Source organism: Schistocerca americana, chromosome 7, assembly GCF_021461395.2.
Source record: "Schistocerca americana isolate TAMUIC-IGC-003095 chromosome 7, iqSchAmer2.1, whole genome shotgun sequence".
Lineage (NCBI taxonomy): Eukaryota > Metazoa > Arthropoda > Insecta > Orthoptera > Acrididae > Schistocerca > Schistocerca americana.
This window is the reverse complement of record NC_060125.1, coordinates 586,438,997-586,458,456: the sequence shown is the minus strand read 5'-3', so window position 1 is coordinate 586,458,456 and position 19,460 is coordinate 586,438,997. Positions and strand designations below refer to the sequence as shown.

The following is a 19,460-nucleotide window of genomic DNA, read 5'->3' as shown; positions in this document are numbered from 1 at the left end:
CCGCACATATCGCTGTAATCACGTGGCGAAGTACCCCTAGCGTGAGTGGCTTACGTCGATAGACGTTATGTTTCACAGTTCTCCACAAGAAAAAGTCCATAGGTGTTAGATCTGACGACCTTGGAGGGAACTTAATGGGCCCTCTTCGTCCAATACAATACCCTGGAAAATTGTCATCCAGGAAAGATCGTACGGCTAGGTGGTAGTGTGGTGGTGCCCCGTCCTGTTGGTAGAAGACCTCTTTATCACCTCCATAAAGTGCACATATACCTGGCAAAACTGGTGTGCGTAACATTTCCAGGTACACTTCTCCAGAAACAATAGCTTCTAAGAAAAAGGGTTCTACGCATGAACACCTGGTAGATAGACCGCTTTATCCACATAAACATGCGGATTTTCCTGTGCCCAGTACACACTGTTATGCCGACTCACGGTTCTATTAAGTTTATATTGTGCCTCGTCACTTTCCACTACCTTCGTCAAAAATTGTTCGTCATCAGTTATCATTTGCTGATACCATTCGCATTTGGAGATCAGGATCTTCATCATTAATCGTTTGCAGTAATGTAATGTAAACTTTCCACTTTGCAGCTTTCAAAATTCTTTGTATACTTGTACTGCTAACCCCCACTTCACGTGCACATGGCGTAGCAGGCTTCTGTGGAGAATTAACAAACGTTTCCAACACGAGAGCCGACGAAGCAAGACTTGTAGCTGTACGCTGTCTTCCTGATCTTCATTTGTGAATATCACAAATTGTTCCATACAATTCAAACTTGTCAATGATCGTTTAACTGCTAGGCGGGTTGGCGGTTCTGTTTCAAACTCCTACCTCCAACGGCATTATCAAACTTGAAAAACAATTTCACAATACATTTTCGTTGCTCGAATGTCAAGCGAGCTCCAAATGGTTCAAATAGCTCTGAGCACTATGGGACTCAACTGCTGTGGTCATAAGTCCCCTAGAACTTAGAACTACTTAAACCTAACTAACCTAAGGACATCACACACATCCATGCCCGAGGCAGGATTCGAACCGGCGACCGTAGCGGTTGTGCGGTTCCAGACTGTAGCGCCTTTAACCGCTCGGCCACTCTGGCCGGCAGCGAGCTCCAGCCATCTTGTTTTCTGAGTGCCGAGATGAAAGAAGTAACATCTGGTGAACCAAAGACCATACGACAACACACTCGTAACTCAAATCGAACGACAATATTGATATCTCGATAGAGCTGACAAAGAGAGTATACATTTTTCTGGCGGACTCTATAGTTTAACCTCATTAACAAATAGATAAACGAGCAACATGTTTTACAGTTTTGTTCAAATTTTATAGTATCGTCCTCCATTACACTGCTCTTGATCCTTTATAACAGACACATAAATTGATAACTGGGTCATTTCTGATGGAATGCCACATCTTTAAACTCAATATTTTGTTTTAAGCAAAACATGTTTCATTTTATCACAAGCTCCCCTACTAAGAATATTCAATTTTCAGATGCATCACATCGTCAGATTGTGACTTCATACATGTAACTGTCTGTTACAGAGTTTCTTGTTTATATTTATCATAAACGTGCTCTATGTTGACAGCTGAGTGAAGAATGTATCTGAATCGAATATGTGTATGTGCAAATATTTAAAGTATCATTAGTATTATTTAAAGATTACAGATAACAGGATCTGGATTACACATAAGCAAATATGAACAGTACATTTACATTCAAGCTATAATTCAGAATTTCACAATCAAGCAATCGAGAGTCGTTCTTCGTTTTTACGACATGTACAGAAACCATCAGTGACAAACACAGATTGTAAGAGATGTAAGAGATTTTGTTGATTTTTGAACTTTGCTCACAGAATGTCCTTTATGTGTGTCCTCATGATGATGTGATTAAACTGAACAGAAACGTAGCTACTGGGAGAACAAATCCGTTAAGATAGTTACTCTGGACTGGCATCTGTTTTGCTGGTATCATCATGTGTTTCCCAGACAATCAAAGTATTCAACAACGTCCAGAAGGGACAACATGCATGTATATAGACTACCATTCGATTGGTGTAGAACTGACTTGACGAATTACTGTTGTACAGAAATTTGGCGATTAGATTACCACTAAAAATGTTACTGACAAAAGTGTGGAACAAGCTGTCGAAAAACAGACTTCACTACAATAAAGTAAAGGACAGAAAGGAAACAGGCAGCACTTAAACAACATGCAACACGTATTAAAATGTGACTGTCACAGCACGGCACCTCTTGCCTGGAGATGTAGATGGGCTTGTTGACGATGATCCAGACGGTGGTCTCCCAGCAGCCAGGATGCGTCGTCGATCCCTCGTACGTCATGTAGTGGTCCGTGTTCGGCAGCAGGCGCTGTAGCGATAGGTGCTCTATATGCGTAGCTGACCCTGGCACACACGAGAAATCTCACATTTCCACAGGCAAACATAAATGTTTTCTGGACAAATAGGGACACTGCGTCATACTAGTATATGTTACTGTATACTGAACAGAACTGTTACTGACTATTATGAAGGCTCTCCTAAATTGTTCATCACAGGCTTGTGGACATGTTTGGCATACGAGCTCAGCCGACTGAATTTCCACGAGAAATGTTCTTGTACTTGGCTGTGTATTACCTTTGTCATGTTAAACACAAGAGGGTACGTTACTGAGTAAATTTTCGTAAAACAATTTTTTGTTAATATCATGCATCTTGATATCCACATGAATTTCACACATACAACTGTGCTGCGTGATCACTATGATTATGCCCTACTAAGTGTCTAATAGGTACCACAGTTCTCATTACCATTGTGCTCATCAATTGAAAGTTATCTGCCACAGGAGTAAATTAAACCTCCAACACTACTTGTTTTTAGAATGAAATTTTTCACTCTACAGCGGAATGTACGCTGATATGAAACTTCCTGGCAGATTAAAACTGTGTGCCGGACCGAGACTCGAACTCGGGACCTTTGCCTTTCGTGGGCAAGTGCTCTACCAACTGAGCTACACAAGCACGACTCACGCCCCGTCCTAACAGCTTTAATTCCGCCAGTACCTCGTCTCCTACCTTCCAAACTTCACAGAAGCTCTCCCGCGAACCTTGCAGAACAAGGGGCGCGAGTCGTGCTTGGGTAGCTCAGTTGGTAGAGCACTTGCCCGCGAAAGGCAAAGGTCCCGAGTTCGAGTCTCGGTCCGGCACACAGTTTTAATCCGTCAGGAAGTCTCACTACTCGTTCTTGCAGGTGAATGCTTAGTGTGGTAGAAATCGGACCGGGTGCTTACAACTGCCACTTGTCCTCTTCAAAATATAAGGATTGTTGTTTCCTTTAATACATCTTCTTAACAGTAATGAAACAAATTTCGTAGAATGGTCCAACCTTATGTTATACTATTTTTAACAAGATTGTTTCCTAACTTTTCCACATTCATTAGCTAGCATCTTCTGGAAGATTTTCCTGCCATAGTATTTTGATCACACGTTGCTGAAGTTTTTCTACGGTTAGTTAACCTGTAAAGTCTTCTTCTCCTTCCTCAGTTTTCTGACTAGTCTGATACGCCTGGCCACGATTTAGCTACTCTCTCGGGCCAATCTCATTGTTTGAGTGCAGCACTTACACTGCGATACCAAGTGCCAACAGAACTCTACGACTAGAGAGCATATTCATTTTACTCTGCCGTTCACATGCCTTCATTCTTTTACGTAAAAATGAATGTATCTTAAGGCAGATGAATGTGTATCTCTCTCCAGTATCGCCAAACAAGTCGCAAGAATGAGTTAAATTTTGACTGTTCAACTGAGTCTACTACCCCGCACACTTATTGCTGAGAGAACTTTCGTTAAGCTGTGATTACTAAACTCTCTTTCAATAATTTATGAGTGTTGTTAGCTATTTTTGGAACCGTACGATACGAGGGTGGCAGACGCGGCACGAGACATTCAAAATAGAACTGTGCAATTCGCATTCGATTCCTAACTTAGCGTAACAGCTATACGTAAACTTTTTGTGCGTCACGTAAGGTCTTCTCGATGAATTCTGAGCACCAGTTCTTAGATAATACTCAAAAATTTGTAGAATCTACTAAAACTCCTTACAATGTTGGTGATTTTTATTAATGGATGTTGTAGGGAGGAATGCGATAAAGGGAACAGGAACAAATTATATTGGAAAGGAGTCTACTTTGATTTTTAATCTGTATTCCCGTGCTATCAGAGAATGATGGTTGAAGCAGAGAGTATTTTGACAAGAATACAGTAATCCATTTATTTGTATCCAAACAAGTTTCACAACTTTTGTGGAATTTATTTATTTATTTATAAGAGGCTGTGAAGTAAAACGCGAAACATGCAAAAAAGTGACACTTTATTATTTCGAAAGCAATCGTAATAACTGCTAATACATTCATCCCACTACATCTACATCTACATCTACATTGATACTCCGCAAGCCACCCAACGGTGTGTGGCGGAGGGCACTTTACGTGCCACTGTCATTACCTCCCTTTCCTGTTCCAGTCGCGTATGGTTCGCGGGAAGAACGACTGTCTGAAAGCCTCCGTGCGCGCTCTAATCTCTCTAATTTTACATTTGTGATCTCCTCGGGAGGTATAAGTAGGGGGAAGCAATATATTCGATACCTCATCCAGAAACGCACCCTCTCGAAACCTGGACAGCAAGCTACACCGCGATGCAGAGCGCCTCTCTTGCAGAGTCTGCCACTTGAGTTTATTAAACATCTCCGTAACGCTATCACGGTTACCAAATAACCCGGTGACGAAACGCGCCGCTCTTCTTTGGATCTTTTCTATCTCCTCCGTCAACCCGACCTGGTACGGATCCCACACTGATGAGCAATACTCAAGTATAGGTCGAACGAGTGTTTTGTAAGCCACCTCCTTTGTTGATGGACTACATTTTCTAAGCACTCTCCCAATGAATCTCAACCTGGTACCCGCCTTACCAACAATTAATTTTATATGATCATTCCACTTCAAATCGTTCCGTACGCATACTCCCAGATATTTTACAGAAGTAACTGCTACCAGTGTTTGTTCCGCTATCATACAATCATACAATAAAGGATCCTTCTTTCTTTGTATTCGCAATACATTACATTTGTCTATGTTAAGGGTCAGTTGCCACTCCCTGCACCAAGTGCCTATCCGCTGCAGATCTTCCTGTATTTCGCTACAATTTTCTAATGCAGCAACTTCTCTGTATACTACAGCATCATCCGCGAAAAGCCGCATGGAACTTCCGACACTATCTACTAAGTCATTTATATATATTGTGAAAAGCAATGGTCCCATAACACTCCCCTGTGGCACGCCAGAGGTTACTTTAACGTCTGTAGACGTCTCTCCATTGATAACAACATGCTGTGTTCTGTTTGCTAAAAACTCTTCAATCCAGCCACACAGCTGGTCTGATATTCCGTAGGCTCTTACTTTGTTTATCAGGCGACAGTGCGGAACTGTATCGAACGCCTTCCGGAAGTCAAGAAAAATAGCATCTACCTGGGAGCCTGTATCTAATATTTTCTGGGTCTCATGAACAAATAAGGCGAGTTGGGTCTCACACGATCGCTGTTTCCGGAATCCATGTTGATTCCTACATAGTAGATTCTGGGTTTCCAGAAATGACATGATACGCGAGCAAAAAACATGTTCTAAAATTCTACAAGAGATCGACGTAAGAGATATAGGTCTATAGTTTTGCGCATCTGCTCGACGACCCTTCTTGAAGACTGGGACTATCTGTGCTCTTTTCCAATCATTTGGAACCCTCCGTTCCTCTAGAGACTTGCGGTACACGGCTGTTAGAAGGGGGGCAAGTTCTTTCGCGTACTCTGTGTAGAATCGAATTGGTATCCCGTCAGGTCCAGTGGACTTTCCTCTATTGAGTGATTCCAGTTGCTTTTCTATTCCTTGGACACTTATTTCGATGTCAGCCATTTTTTCGTTTGTGCGAGGATTTAGAGAAGGAACTGCAGTGCGGTCTTCCTCTGTGAAACAGCTTTGGAAAAAGGTGTTTAGTATTTCAGCTTTACGCGTGTCATCCTCTGTTTCAATGCCATCATCATCCCGTAGTGTCTGGATATGCTATTTCGAGCCACTTACTGATTTAACGTAAGACCAGAACTTCCTAGGATATTCTGTCAAGTCGGTACATAGAATTTTACTTTCGAATTCAATGAACGCTTCACGCATAGCCCTCCTTACGCTAACTTTGACATCGTTTAGCTTCTGTTTGTCTGAGAGGTTTTGGCTGCGTTTAAACTTGGAGTGGAGCTCTCTTTGCTTTCGCAGTAGTTTCCTAACTTTGTTGTTGTACCACGGTGGGTTTTTCCCGTCCCTCACAGTTTTACTCGGCACGTACCTGTCTAAAACGCATTTTACGATTGCCTTGAACTTTTTCCATAAACACTCAACATTGTCAGTGTCGGAACAGAAATTTTCGTTTTGATCTGTTAGGTAGTCTGAAATCTGCCTTCTATTACTCTTGCTAAACAGATAAACCTTCCTCCCTTTTTCATATTCCTATTAACTTCCATATTCAGGGATGCTGCAACGGCCTTATGATCACTGATTCCCTGTTCTGTACATACAGAGTCGAAAAGTTCGGGTCTGTTTGTTATCAGTAGGTCCAAGATGTTATCTCCACAAGTCGGTTCTCTGTTTAATTGCTCGAGGTAATTTTCGGATAGTGCACTCAGTATAATGTCACTCGATGCTCTGTCCCTACCACCCGTCCTAAACATCTGAGTGTCCCAGTCTATATCTGGTAAATTGAAATCTCCACCTAAGACTATAACATGCTGAGAAAATTTATGTGAAATGTATTCCAAATTTTCTCTCAGTTGTTCCGCCACTAATGCTGCTGAGTCGGGAGGTCGGTAAAAGGAGCCAATTATTAACCTAGTTCGGTTGTTTAGTGTAACCTCCACCCATAATAATTCACAGGAACTATCCACTTCTACTTCACTACAGGATAAACTACTACTAACAGCGACGAACACTCCACCACCGGTTGCATGCAATCTATCCTTTCTAAACACCGTCTGTACCTTTGTAAAAATTTCGGCAGAATTTATCTCTGGCTTAAGCCAGCTTTCTGTACCTATAACGATTTCAGCTTCGGTGCTTTCTATCAGCGCTTGAAGTTCCGGTACTTTACCAACGCAGCTTCGACAGTTGACAGTTACAATACCGATTGCTGCTTGGTCCCCGCATGTCCTGACTTTGCCCCACACCCGTTGAGGCTGTTGCCCTTTCTGTACTTGCCCAAGGCCATCTAACCTAAAAAACCGCCCAGCCCACGCCACACAACCCCTGCTACCCGTGTAGCCGCTTGTTGCGTGTAGTGGACTCCTGACCTATCCAGCGGAACCCGAAACCCCACCACCCTATGGCGCAAGTCGAGGAATCTGCAGCCCACACGGTCGCAGAACCGTCTCAGCCTCTGATTCAGACCCTCCACTCGGCTCTGTACCAAAGGTCCGCAGTCAGTCCTGTCGACGATGCTGCAGATGGTGAGCTCTGCTTTCATCCCGCTAGCGAGACTGGCAGTCTTCACCAAATCAGATAGCCACTCTGAACAAGACGGTATGTGCATTCATGGAAAAATGTTTGCGGTTGCATAGGGTACCATGACTGTACAAAGGCATGGACCTCTTCGTCCGAAGCATATCGACTTTCACGAATGTCTCCTTTCATGGCTCCAAATATATGGGAATCCCGTAGGGACAGATCAGGACTATACGGAGCTTGTGTAAATGCTTCTCAGCGAAACTTCTAAAGCGCAGTCGGAACAACCCCAGCGACGTTTGTGCGCGCGCTGTACTGCAGCAGACTGATGTCATCCTTGAACATTCCTGTCCGTTTGTATTTAACGGCAATCATCAGTTCTTGCAAACTGTCCAAGTGGACACTTGTTTAGAACTGAAACCCGGTTGTATAATGAACTGACAAATACAGCGCTTTGCTAACCACTATTTTTCATTTTGTAAATACACTGTGTATTTGGTCTCAGATACTGAATAGCAAGGTTGTTTGCACAACTACGGCCACGACACAACGAATGTCGGTTACTAGGTTAGCGCACTCTGCTTCGTTTGCGTGGAGTCTATGATCTGCACACGTTTTGTTTTACTTTAATCGAATTTCTATGTTGTTCACAAATACCAATATATAAATTTTTCACGCTAATTAATGCCACAGGAGCATTGCCTTTTCCGAATGTACTTCTCACCTAAACCCGATTCTGGTAGCTAGATTCGGAGGTCTTCGTTAATCCTGCCTTTAGAGTTCTTGTGGCGATATTTCCATAAAAAATTTCACCCCATAACATATATTTATTTAGAAGTTAAACCTGAATTTTAATGTATTTAACTTTGAATATGTTTTACTATACCGAAATATTTTCATAAAAATTTTCATCTTTTTCATCCCCTTACGAGTTGAATTTCCAAAGAAGACTGAAACATACTTTTTTTTATTTCTAACCTGATACAAATTATCAGAGATTTAGTTTCACAAATATTTTCGTAATGAAATAATTCCATAAAAATTTTCATCCACTATTCTAGCCCCTTAGAGATTGAATTTCCAAAAAAACACTGAAACACATTTTTTTTGTAACTGAAAAGCCAAATACAAATTTCCTTAAATTTAGTTTAAAAAACAGTTTCATAATTAAACCGTTTCATAAAAATGTCCTCTCCTATTTCTCCCCCTTAGATGTTGAATTACCTAAAACGCTTTTATTATTCCTAAGCGAGATGTCAAATACCAGTTTTCATAGATGTAGCTGCAAAAATGCCTTACTAGTTCTTTAATAAAGATTTACTTTCAAAATAAATTTCACACGTCTACTTCACCTTCATAAAGTTAAATTTCCAAAAACGTTGAAAGACGTACGTTTTTATTTCCTACCGATTATCCAAATACCAATTTTCGTAGTTCTAGATTCAAAATTGCTTTCATAGCTACAACTTATCAAAAAAAAACCTTTCCCCGTATTTCACCCTCTTAGTTGAGGAATTTCGAACAGTGCCTTACTAAACGATGCCTGCAGTGTAACACCAACAGCTTTTCCAAATTTTAAGTCTCTATCCTCAGCTGTTTGGCCCAGGCGATGATGAGTGAGTGAATCCGTCGGGTCGTATTTCAACAGTTTACGGATTTAATTTCCACGAACACTGAAACACGCAAGATTTTGTTTCTAACGAAGAAGCCAAATACCAATTTTCATAGCTTTAGCTTTAAAAATGCTCTTATAACGAAATTTTCCGAAAACCACTTCATCCCCTATTTCGCCTCACTAACGTTGAATATCCAAATACACTGAAACAGGCATTTTTTTTAGAATTTCTAACCAGTTTTCGTAGATGGAGCTTTAAAATGCTTCGCTAGTTCATTAATAACGGTTTATTTTCAGAATAACTTTCACCCACTATTTCACTCCCATGAGTTTAAATTTCCAAGAATGCAGAAACGGGCATTTCTTTATTTCTGACTGAGAAACCAAGTAGTATTGGCTTCAGAATTGCCTTAATAGTGACATATTGTCAAAAAATCTATCGTGCCATATTTCATCCCTTAGCGATAGAATTTCGAACAGTCACTTACTAAACTACCCTAGGAGCATAAGATCAATCCCCTCTCCAAATTTCAAGTTTCTATTCTCAACGGTTAGGGCTGGGAGATGATGAGTCAGTGAATCAATCACGCCCTATATCACCCCTCAGGTGTTGAATTTCAAAAAGCACTGAAACACCTTTTTTTGTTTCCAACCGAGAAGCCAATTTAAAGATCATAACTTTAGATTTAAAAAGGCTTTCATAATGAAGTAGTTTAAAAAGACATTTCATCCCCTATTTCACCCCCTTAGGGGTTGAATTTCCAAAATCAGTGAATAGGTATTTTTTTTCCTTACTGAGAAGTCAAATACCGGGTTTCAAAGATTTAGCCTTAAAATTGCTTTAATAATTCTTCAATAATAATTCACATTTTTAGACAACTGTCACCCATTACTTCGCCCACATAGAACATTTCGTCTCATCTCTCACCTCCTCAGGGATTTAATTGCCAAAAAATTCCTTTCTTAATCGACACCTACGGGAAGTATCAATTTCCTCCCCATACTGAAGTTTCTACCCTTAGCAGTTTCGGCTGGGTGATGATGCGTCAGTCAGTCAACCAGGACATTTTTGTTTATATTTACAAATTATATACTAAACTGAAGCTCACGAAGTAGAATATAGTTTCTGAGATCACTCGTATGTTTTAAATGTAGCTTGATTTTTTTTCTGAATGAGAAACCTGTGCCACCAATAGACTACACGAGGATGCGGCATCAGGGCATTTAGTCGCTCCGTGAGATGGGCTGACGGTTATAATTAACGTACGACCCAGTTCATGACAGCCACTTAGCGACTTCATAGTGTCTAGGCTGCCTCAGCTTCGGCAGAACTGGCGGGTCGACGCTGAGCCACGGCCAATATTTGTGCCTCACCCTCCGTGTCGGATTAATTTCCCCGGCGCGGGTCTCGGCGGGCCGGAAGCCTGGTATTTGCACGCGAAGCCGATGCCGACGCCGACGCCGACGCCGACGCCGGTGTCGACGCCGACATTGGCGGCCTTGACCGACGACGCGTTTGCCTACATGACGAAGCTCAGAAGAGAGCCCCGCAGCCACAAGCCAAGGTAAAACTATCAGTGGCTGGAAACTCCCAGGCACTGCGATGAATCGCGATTTACGTCGTTGTGGTAGTCCTCAACACGAAGACTGCTTCACTGCAGATCTCCATGCCAGTCCATCCTGTGGAAGCCTCTTCATCTGTGCACTACTTTCACAACCTACATGTACTTGCACCTGCTTACTGCCTTCAGGCCTTGGTCTCTGTGTACAATTTTTACCATCACATGCTTCCCAGCATTTCCATATTGTCGAGTCCGTGATGCCTGTCAACCGACCATTTCTTCAAGTCAGGTTCGAATCCTGCCTCGGGCATGGGTGTGTGTGATGTCCTTAGGTTAGTTAGGTTTAATTAGTTCTAAGTTCTAGGGGACTTATGACCTAAGATGTTGAGTCCCATAGTGTTCAGAGCCATTTTTTTTTCTTCAAGCCAAGTTGTGCCATTAATATCTTTTTCCACCTTCATCGGTTATTCGATGTACCCATGTTAGCATACTTCTATAGCATCACAATTAAAAAGCTTCTATTAAGTTCCTGTGTGAGTTGACTGTCCACGTTGCACTTCCATGAAAGTCTACACACCAGACAAATACCTTCAGAAATGACTTCCTAACACACATTAAATGCTATTTTTTTTCCGGAACGGTTTTCTTGCTATTGCGACTCTCCCTTTTATATCTTCCCTCCTTTAGCCTCTAGTTATCTTACTGCCCAAACAGTTCTGTTTTTAGTGTCTCATCTCCTATGCTAATTCCTTGTAAATGGAAATATGTGGGAAGGTCTTATGTGACCAAACTGCTGAGGTCATCTGTCCCTAAGTCTACACACTACTTAATCTAACTTAAACTAACTTACGCTATGGACAACACACACACCCATGCCCAAGGGAGAACACGAACCTCCGAAGTGGGCAGCCGCACGGACCGTAACGAGACGCCTCAGACCGCGCGGCTACCACGCGCCGCTCTAATTCCTTGAACATCGCCTAACTTACGACGACCGTTCAATAAGCAATGCAATACCTTTTTTCTTAAAGCTTGTTGGTTTTATTAAAGATTCCATTACATCATATTATTCCCCGCTCCCTGGACTATAAAATATAAAAAAATCAACATTATCTCCGTTCAATATGACAGCCTTAAGCCACCTTGCCGGTAGGTCCTTTATACCGGCATGATACCACCCTACTGGTTGACGTCGGAAACACCGTATTGTGAGATCAATACCTTCCCCATCATTTACGTACTGCTTCCCACGAAGTGCATCCTTTATTGGACCAAACAGGATGGAAGTCGAAAGGTGAGAGGGTTCATGAGGAAGGACAGCCCAGTGAGATTTTGTGAGGTCTTCTCAGGTGCACAGACTTGTTTGAGGCCGTACTTTTTAATGGAGAAGGCGAAGATCGTTTGCATTGTAGTGGCAATGAGCACAGTGAATTGAAACACTGCAGGGGTCTCAGACCTGAGAGGCTTCTGCCACCGTGTTGCGATGGTGACAGGCGCTTCGCCCAACGAACCCAAGTCCTTTTGTTCACTGACAGGTCTCCGTAGGGCATTCTGGAAGCGCCTTTGAATAACTCCGATGGTTTCCCGCCACGAGAAACTCAGTGACAGCTCTCTGTTTGAAATGCATTTCTGTTACAGACGCCAGTTTGAAAGCTACGTGTACCCCGTCACATATCAAAACTTCAGACCACAATAGCGGGGCCGGCCGCGGTGGCCGTGCGGTTCTAGGCGCTTCAGTCCGGAACCGCGGGACTGCTACGGTCGCAAGTTCGAATCCTGCCTCGGGCATGGATGTGTGTGATGTCCTTAGTTTAGTTAGGTTTAAGTAGTTCTACGTTCTAGGGGACTGATGACCTCAGAAGTTAAGTCCCATCGTGCTCAGAACCATTTGAACCATTTGAACAATAGGAGGCTGAAGCGTCAATAAACCACGATATCCCACAACAAATCACGCGTTTTTGACCGAAACTGACCGAGAAAAAAATGTGTTACTTTAGTTATTGAACGCCCCTCATAATTCGTCAGCATTCCATTACTACTGCTGTATTTTTGTTAATGTTCATTTTGTAATTTCTTTTGAAATATCCGTAAAAATGTTTTTCGGTATCCTTTGATGCCTACCCTTTCATGTACTTCGACTCTCATCAACGCAATTTGATTTCTCTACAAATTGTAAATAATCTTTCACTGCCTGATTTCATCTCAGCTCTCTTTAATATTTCAAAGACTATATTCTAGTGGACATTGTAAACCGCTTTCTCTAAATCTACAAAGCCTTTAAAAGTAGGTTTGCCTTCTTTCAGTCTACCTTCTAGGACATGTCGTTGGTTAGAAATGCATCATGTGTTCATACCCAAAACCATCCCGGGAGTCGGTTTCTGTCAGTTTTTTATTCTTCTGTAAATAATTCGTGTCAATATACTGTAACAATGGGTTATTAAACTGATGCTTTTGTACTACGCATATGTGCCACCAGCTGCCATCTTAGGAACTGGAATTATGACATTTTTTCCGAAGTCTGAGAGACTTTCCACTGTCTCATACATCTTGCACCAAGTAAATGTCAGCGTTTTGGCCAACAAGAGTAAGTTGGCACCGACCGACTGCTGTGTCATCCTCTGCTAATGGCCTCATCCGGGTACGGTGTGGAGGGCTGTGGAGTCAGCACACCGCTACCCAGGCCGTTGTCGCCTTTGTTGCCCTTGGAGCCGGTACATCTCGGTCATGCAGCTCGTCACTTGATACCACGAAGCTGTGTGCACCCCATGCCAGCCCTTACACGAAGGAAAAATACTTTCCAGTACCAGGAACTGAACCCGGATCCTTCTCTTAACAGCCAGACAGACTGGTCACTCAGCTACGGAACCGGACCATCTTGCACCACGTGAAGTAAATTCATCGCCTCTCGCTCTCCCAAGTATGTCAGTACGGAATGTCGTCTGTTCCTGGGGCCTTCTGTCCACTTAGGTATTTCAGTGCTCTGTCAAATTCTTCTAGCAGTATTACACTTCCCATCCCTTCCTTACCTACTTCCTCCTCTCTTTCTGTAACACTGTCCCCAAGTTTTCTTTCCTTATATGGACTAACCCTAGGTTCCACCTTTCAACTCTCCCTTCTTTCGTTGGTACTACCTTGTCGTCAGAGGGCTTCATATTCATAAAGCTGCTTCTCTTTTCTGTAAAAGCCTTAGTTTTCCTACTGGCGCCATCTTCCACGTGGTAATGCTTGCTTTTGAAGTTTTTCATTTGTCCTACTTAGCCATTTCCTATTTTGTCAGTCAGTATAGAATTCTGCATGACAGTTTCTTTCAAATCAACACAGCTGTTTCCCTGTGATGTTGTTTGGGCATCTCTGGTCGGCTGAAGATCCTGTGGCATGTAGATGTCTCGTCGGCTAAAGAGTGGAATGAGCTTCCGATGTCTGCAAAAATGGCGCAGACATATTCAGTCTGAGGAGTGAGATCACTGAGTGAATACGTATGAGTCAGGGCACGGATCCATTGGCGTGCATATTACCGGGAAGTATTATTTATTCTACGTAACATTAAAACGTCCGAATCAGTGAATTTGTTTTATATTGGCAATCGAATTAATTTTTTTAAAATAAATAATGGCCATCTCGTGTGACAATGTGAGTAGTGTGTGTTCATGAAGCTACTTAAATGCTTAGATCAACGTATGGAGCATTTTTATGCACTGCAGGTATAATAAACTTGGTGTTATTTATAAACAGTCAAATTCTGAGAGCATTATTCATCACAGCATGTTTAGTGCGAAAGATATATGAGGAGAAGAGGTCTCAGTTTCAGAGGACGCGTGTCACACAGCCACACGGTCGGGAAAGTTAATATTGTGATAGGAGCACCTCGAGAGTATGCTTGGCCTCTAGTGCTGTCCATACACGGTGTCGTTGGAGGAATGTTCAATGACAATAGTTGATCATTTGAAGCAAAGATCATCAGTTGCACGTATGCCTTATACCGAATGGTTTCCGAGGTAGAAACTATTTAATGTACATCGTTACTTACTTACATTCTATATTATTTAATACAGAAAAGGATTGTTAAAGCGGAATATTATGTGCCAAGTCGAAAGAGCGGTCCCATAGTAGTCTAGTGCTGTATTTGTTTTATCGATATGTATTACCAGAGACAATGAAACTGGAAGAATAACCAGTACTCGAACAGCGACGGCAATGGTCTGGCACGCGCTAACTACTACCACCATGCAGCAGCTGATACTCTTCGCGTTTTGTTGTTGCTGCTGATACGTTAGGTAAATAAACATCATACTGGGATAATTTTCGAGTGCTCTATCGAATAGGCGTTTAAAATTTCGCCTTCAAATTATTTTTCTGCGTTGAATAATAAGAAAATAAATAATAATATACATTACAAATGTTATATCTCCGAAAGAGTCCGTAATAGGGCGTGTGTCCATACGTAGTTTTTGACTTCAAATGATGGCTTTTGTCATATTCCTGAACACTGACTAACAAATGACAAAAAGTTGTATAACGCCTATAACCTATTCTTTCATGCACGCATGTCCGTATGAAAATTGAGTTGTTCTTTTTACGAACACAGGCCCTGCAATGACGTATTTATCCCCAGTACCAGGTAACGACTGTTCTGCTCTTCAGGCAAATTACGTAATGTGTGTACCAGTATAGGTATTGCGACAGAGTAACGACGACATATGGAAGTTTGTGCCAGGCAGTGAGTCGTGCACGGATAAGCAAAACGGTTAAGGCGACTGCGTAAGGCGGGAAAGTGGGAAAGCCGGGTTCGAGACCCAGTCCGGCCAAGTTTCCATAGTCGACATTCCCTTATACAGCTGATAGTTGTTCGCATTCACAACTGTGAATACTCTTCGTGTATTTCATATAGGCTGTATTCGCCGCAGTGGCTGTTCCTTCAGACATGCCTGCACGTCCGAAGCAACATGGCATCGTTCTTCTTAACAACACACACTCTGCAAAATCGTATTTAGAAATTATTTCTCATTGCACTACCGGCCCAATGTCACCAAAGGCTCTTAAGATGCGCCACAGAGGACTCAGAATGCTGGCTCGCCATTCCATTCCCTATGACCCCACATTCTCCTCCTCCTTCATGCTTTGAACTGAGGGTGACGAACTTGAAGGCATTGGCCTGCGAGCACGTGTACCGGTCCAACAGCAATACCGACATGGAAAGTGCATGCCGCTCCTTTGGTGTGTAAGGGTACAATACCCTTACGTAGTATTGATTATGCACTATGCAGAGATCATACATGGTTTAAGCAAAGAGTACAGTGCAGTCAACAATGAGCGAGTGGGTAAGCAGTAGTCGAGTGTTGGAGTCCGTGGGTGGAAGTTGGGTGTGAGAGGCTAGAGAGAGAGAGGTTGCTCGGTAGCGAGACCGGAGATGAGTGGCAGAATGGCACACAATGTTTGATGTTGATAAATGTTTATAAATTGAGTGATTTAATTAATTCCAGCATTTAAGAAAGGAGATGTTATCATTTAGTAGTTTTCACAATAACGGAAGTGGACAACGGTGAGTCTCATGACAAGGAGGAAAGATATATATTATGTTAAAATAATTAAAATATAACTTCACCCACAGCGTATGCGAATAATATAGTTCGGTGCGAAACTGGGGGGGTTACATATGGCGACGCGTGTGTCGAACTTCGATTCCACAGCAATCTTCGGAAACGACGGAGAAGACAACACAGCAAACGGTGAGTCCGCAGCATTTCAGCACAGCAGCGCTTCGAAATTAAGTGAACGCAATGTTGTGTAGGAATGAACAGGAATAGGAATAAACAATAGTGTTACTGACTTTTAAGTTGCGAGTGAACTTTTCAATTTAGAGCAAGCATAAGTTACAACGAACAGTGATTGTTGTGAACAGTGTTGATATGGCTAATTCAGAACAAAACGGTAGTGTTACTAAAGACGAGGGAGGACAATTTAATAACCTGGTTGACGGAGAACAAATTAATGTGATGGAAAACACTACAGTTAATTCGACAGAGGACAGTGGTATTCTTAGTTTTGAATTGCCTAACAGAAGTTCAACACCGATGGTTATCCAGCAAACAGAGACTGCTATTGTCAGTAAAGATCGTATATCTCAATTGTTAGAAGCAATCAAAAATGTTCATGAGGAAAATAGACAGGCGCGTGTAGAAATAAAAGCCTTTCATGAAGAAAATAGACAGGTGCGTGTAGAAATAAAAGCTTTTCATGAGGAAAACAGACAGGAGCGTGTAGAAACAAGAGCGTTTCATGAGGAAAATAAAAAGGTGCGTCAGGAAATAATAAATTTTTTTGAGGAAACAAGAAAGTTCCATCAGGAAATCAAAAATGATTATCAGACACTAACTAATGCAATTAGCAATTTGCGAACGGAACTCACCAGCTCATTTGAACAAAAGCATGATGATCTCAGAAAATAAAGTCAAGACAAACATGAGGCCATTAGCAGCGTAATTACAGATCGTAAAATTCAAGTTAACGGACGGTGTAGGCAAACGGAAGATTTTATTTGCAAAGTTAATGACAAAGTTAAGGCTCAAGATGACGAAATCGTCAAAATTAAAAGTTCTTGTAAAGCCAACAAAGAGTCGATAATTAAGATGGTTAACGGCGTACAAACGCGATGTGATGAACTAAGTGATGAGGTACATGAGATACGACAAAAGGTAACGAACAACGACACAATGTCAAATGGAATTAATAAAGAAATTTTGCGCGATGAAATTAATGCAGTATTACGTGAATCAGATAACAATATTGTTGGTTTGCCGCAAGTATTGTTGACAATGGTCTGAGCGGTCGAAAATTTCATTAATATGAACCGAAACAAGGCATCCACGCAGTTGCGTTCATTAGACAATTCAACATGCGTTTCCAAAGCATTATACGGAAGTGCTAAAATTGATACTTGCGTCAGTCACATGAAGGATGAGGCACATATTTGGGGTATAAGTGTATCCGAGAATTACACCATGTATGAAGAATTTGAAACAGCATTTTTTTAAAAAATTTGGTCGAAAGAAAAACAGTGGGACGTAAAATCAAAAATTCTCACACCGCCAAATTATGAAAGACATCACGGTACAATGCGTGAGTTTATGCAAAGGTACTGGAACGACAATGCATACTTGGACGATCCAGTTAAAGAAGAAGAGCCCAATGCTTATATTAATCCAGAAATTACCATTTTGGGTGAGAGAGAAGTTAGCACTCACACCACAGTTACCAATGAGCAAGTGTGTTTGCTAATTGACCGAATGGAATTGCTCAATGCCGAACGTGATCAACGTGAGCGACACAGTAATAACAATTACCCGAATCGTCATAACGGCCCAGCGCCGGAAGGAATCTCAAGTTACGAACGACCGAAAGTATTTGATCGCCGAGACGATGATAGAAAATGGTTCAAATGGCTCTGAGCACTATGGGACTTAACATTTATGGGCATCAGTCCCCTAGAACTTAGAACTACTTAAACCTAACTAACCTAAGGACATTACACAACAACCAGTCATCACGAGGCAGAGAAAATCCCTGACACCGCCGGGAATCGAACCCGGGAACCCGAACGATGATAGACACAGGAGAGACGAATACAATGTACAAGACGGATTCAGGTCAAATCATCCGCCGAACCGGTCACACAATGACAGAGACAGAGGACAGTATCGATCACCAGAACGTGCAAGAAGCCGCGATCGCTATCAGAGAGATTCTGAACAGTTAAACTAAACAAAGTTTCGGAGACGACCCGCTCCGGAACTCTGTGACGGGAACAAGGGTCGGATATTATGATAAATTACATAAAGTGTGAACATGTAAATGATGTCAACGAAGATTTGTGTCCAGAAAATGAAGAAACTAACAAATAAATTCTGATGCTATTTGTGGAACGCGAAGTATGTGGTATTGTTATGGATACATTGATTGATTCAGCTAGCGAGACCAGCGCTGTTTCTGAAAATCTATTTTCGCAATTAAACAATCTTGTCGCTACTCCCACATTTCCTGTTAACGGCGTACGTATTGTCAGTGCAGTTGGAAACCGAAGCAAAGCAATTAAAGGACAAGCATTACTAAGATTTCCTATTCAAGGGGACGAGTATGAGCAGAGTGTGTTAATCGTTGGTTCTCTCAATGTTGGGCTAGTTCTCGGAGTTGATTGGTTGTCAGAGATGAGATGCTGTATTAATTTTGAGGAGAATTGTCTTGCGGGCGTGGAGATATAGTAAAGAAAGAAGAATTGTATTCAAAGGGTTTATTATGGATAATAAGGGCGCTGCGGGCGTGAAAATAAGGATGATGCGTTATAGAGGAGAATATGGAGCTGTCAGTTTAAACAAGTCAGAGAACTGCGCTAAGCTGCAAGAGAGGGACGAGGAGGATACTCTAAATTGTATTCAAACCAAGACTCGAACGTTAGTGGACTTGACTGAAGCAGAACGAGAAGAACTGAGGGAACTACTGAGATGCTACGTCGATATATTTTCAAAGATACCAGGATTAATTAAAGGATATGTTTGTAAAATTAAAGTAAATGACCATTAACCATTTAGCAGTAAGTCATAAGCAATAGCATTGGCAAAAAGGGAAGCTGTTAACAAGGAAATACAGAGAATGTTGAATAATCAAATAATTGAGCGCTCAGATGGCGAATATTCAAACCCCATACAAGCTGTAGCAAAGAAGGATGGCACAGTTCGCATTGTTCTTGACG

At 41.9% G+C, this 19,460-nt stretch overlaps 1 protein-coding gene across 1 annotated transcript in view; it reads right to left on the bottom strand.

The window, feature by feature from the left end:
• Positions 1-19,460, bottom strand: part of LOC124622132 (carbonic anhydrase-related protein 10-like) — a 403,585-nt gene that overhangs the window by 67,876 nt on the left and 316,249 nt on the right. The window contains exon 8 of the mRNA XM_047147753.1: positions 2,261-2,415. Within this exon, the coding sequence (XP_047003709.1) occupies positions 2,261-2,415 (155 nt within the window). The remainder of the gene's footprint in view (positions 1-2,260; positions 2,416-19,460) is intronic.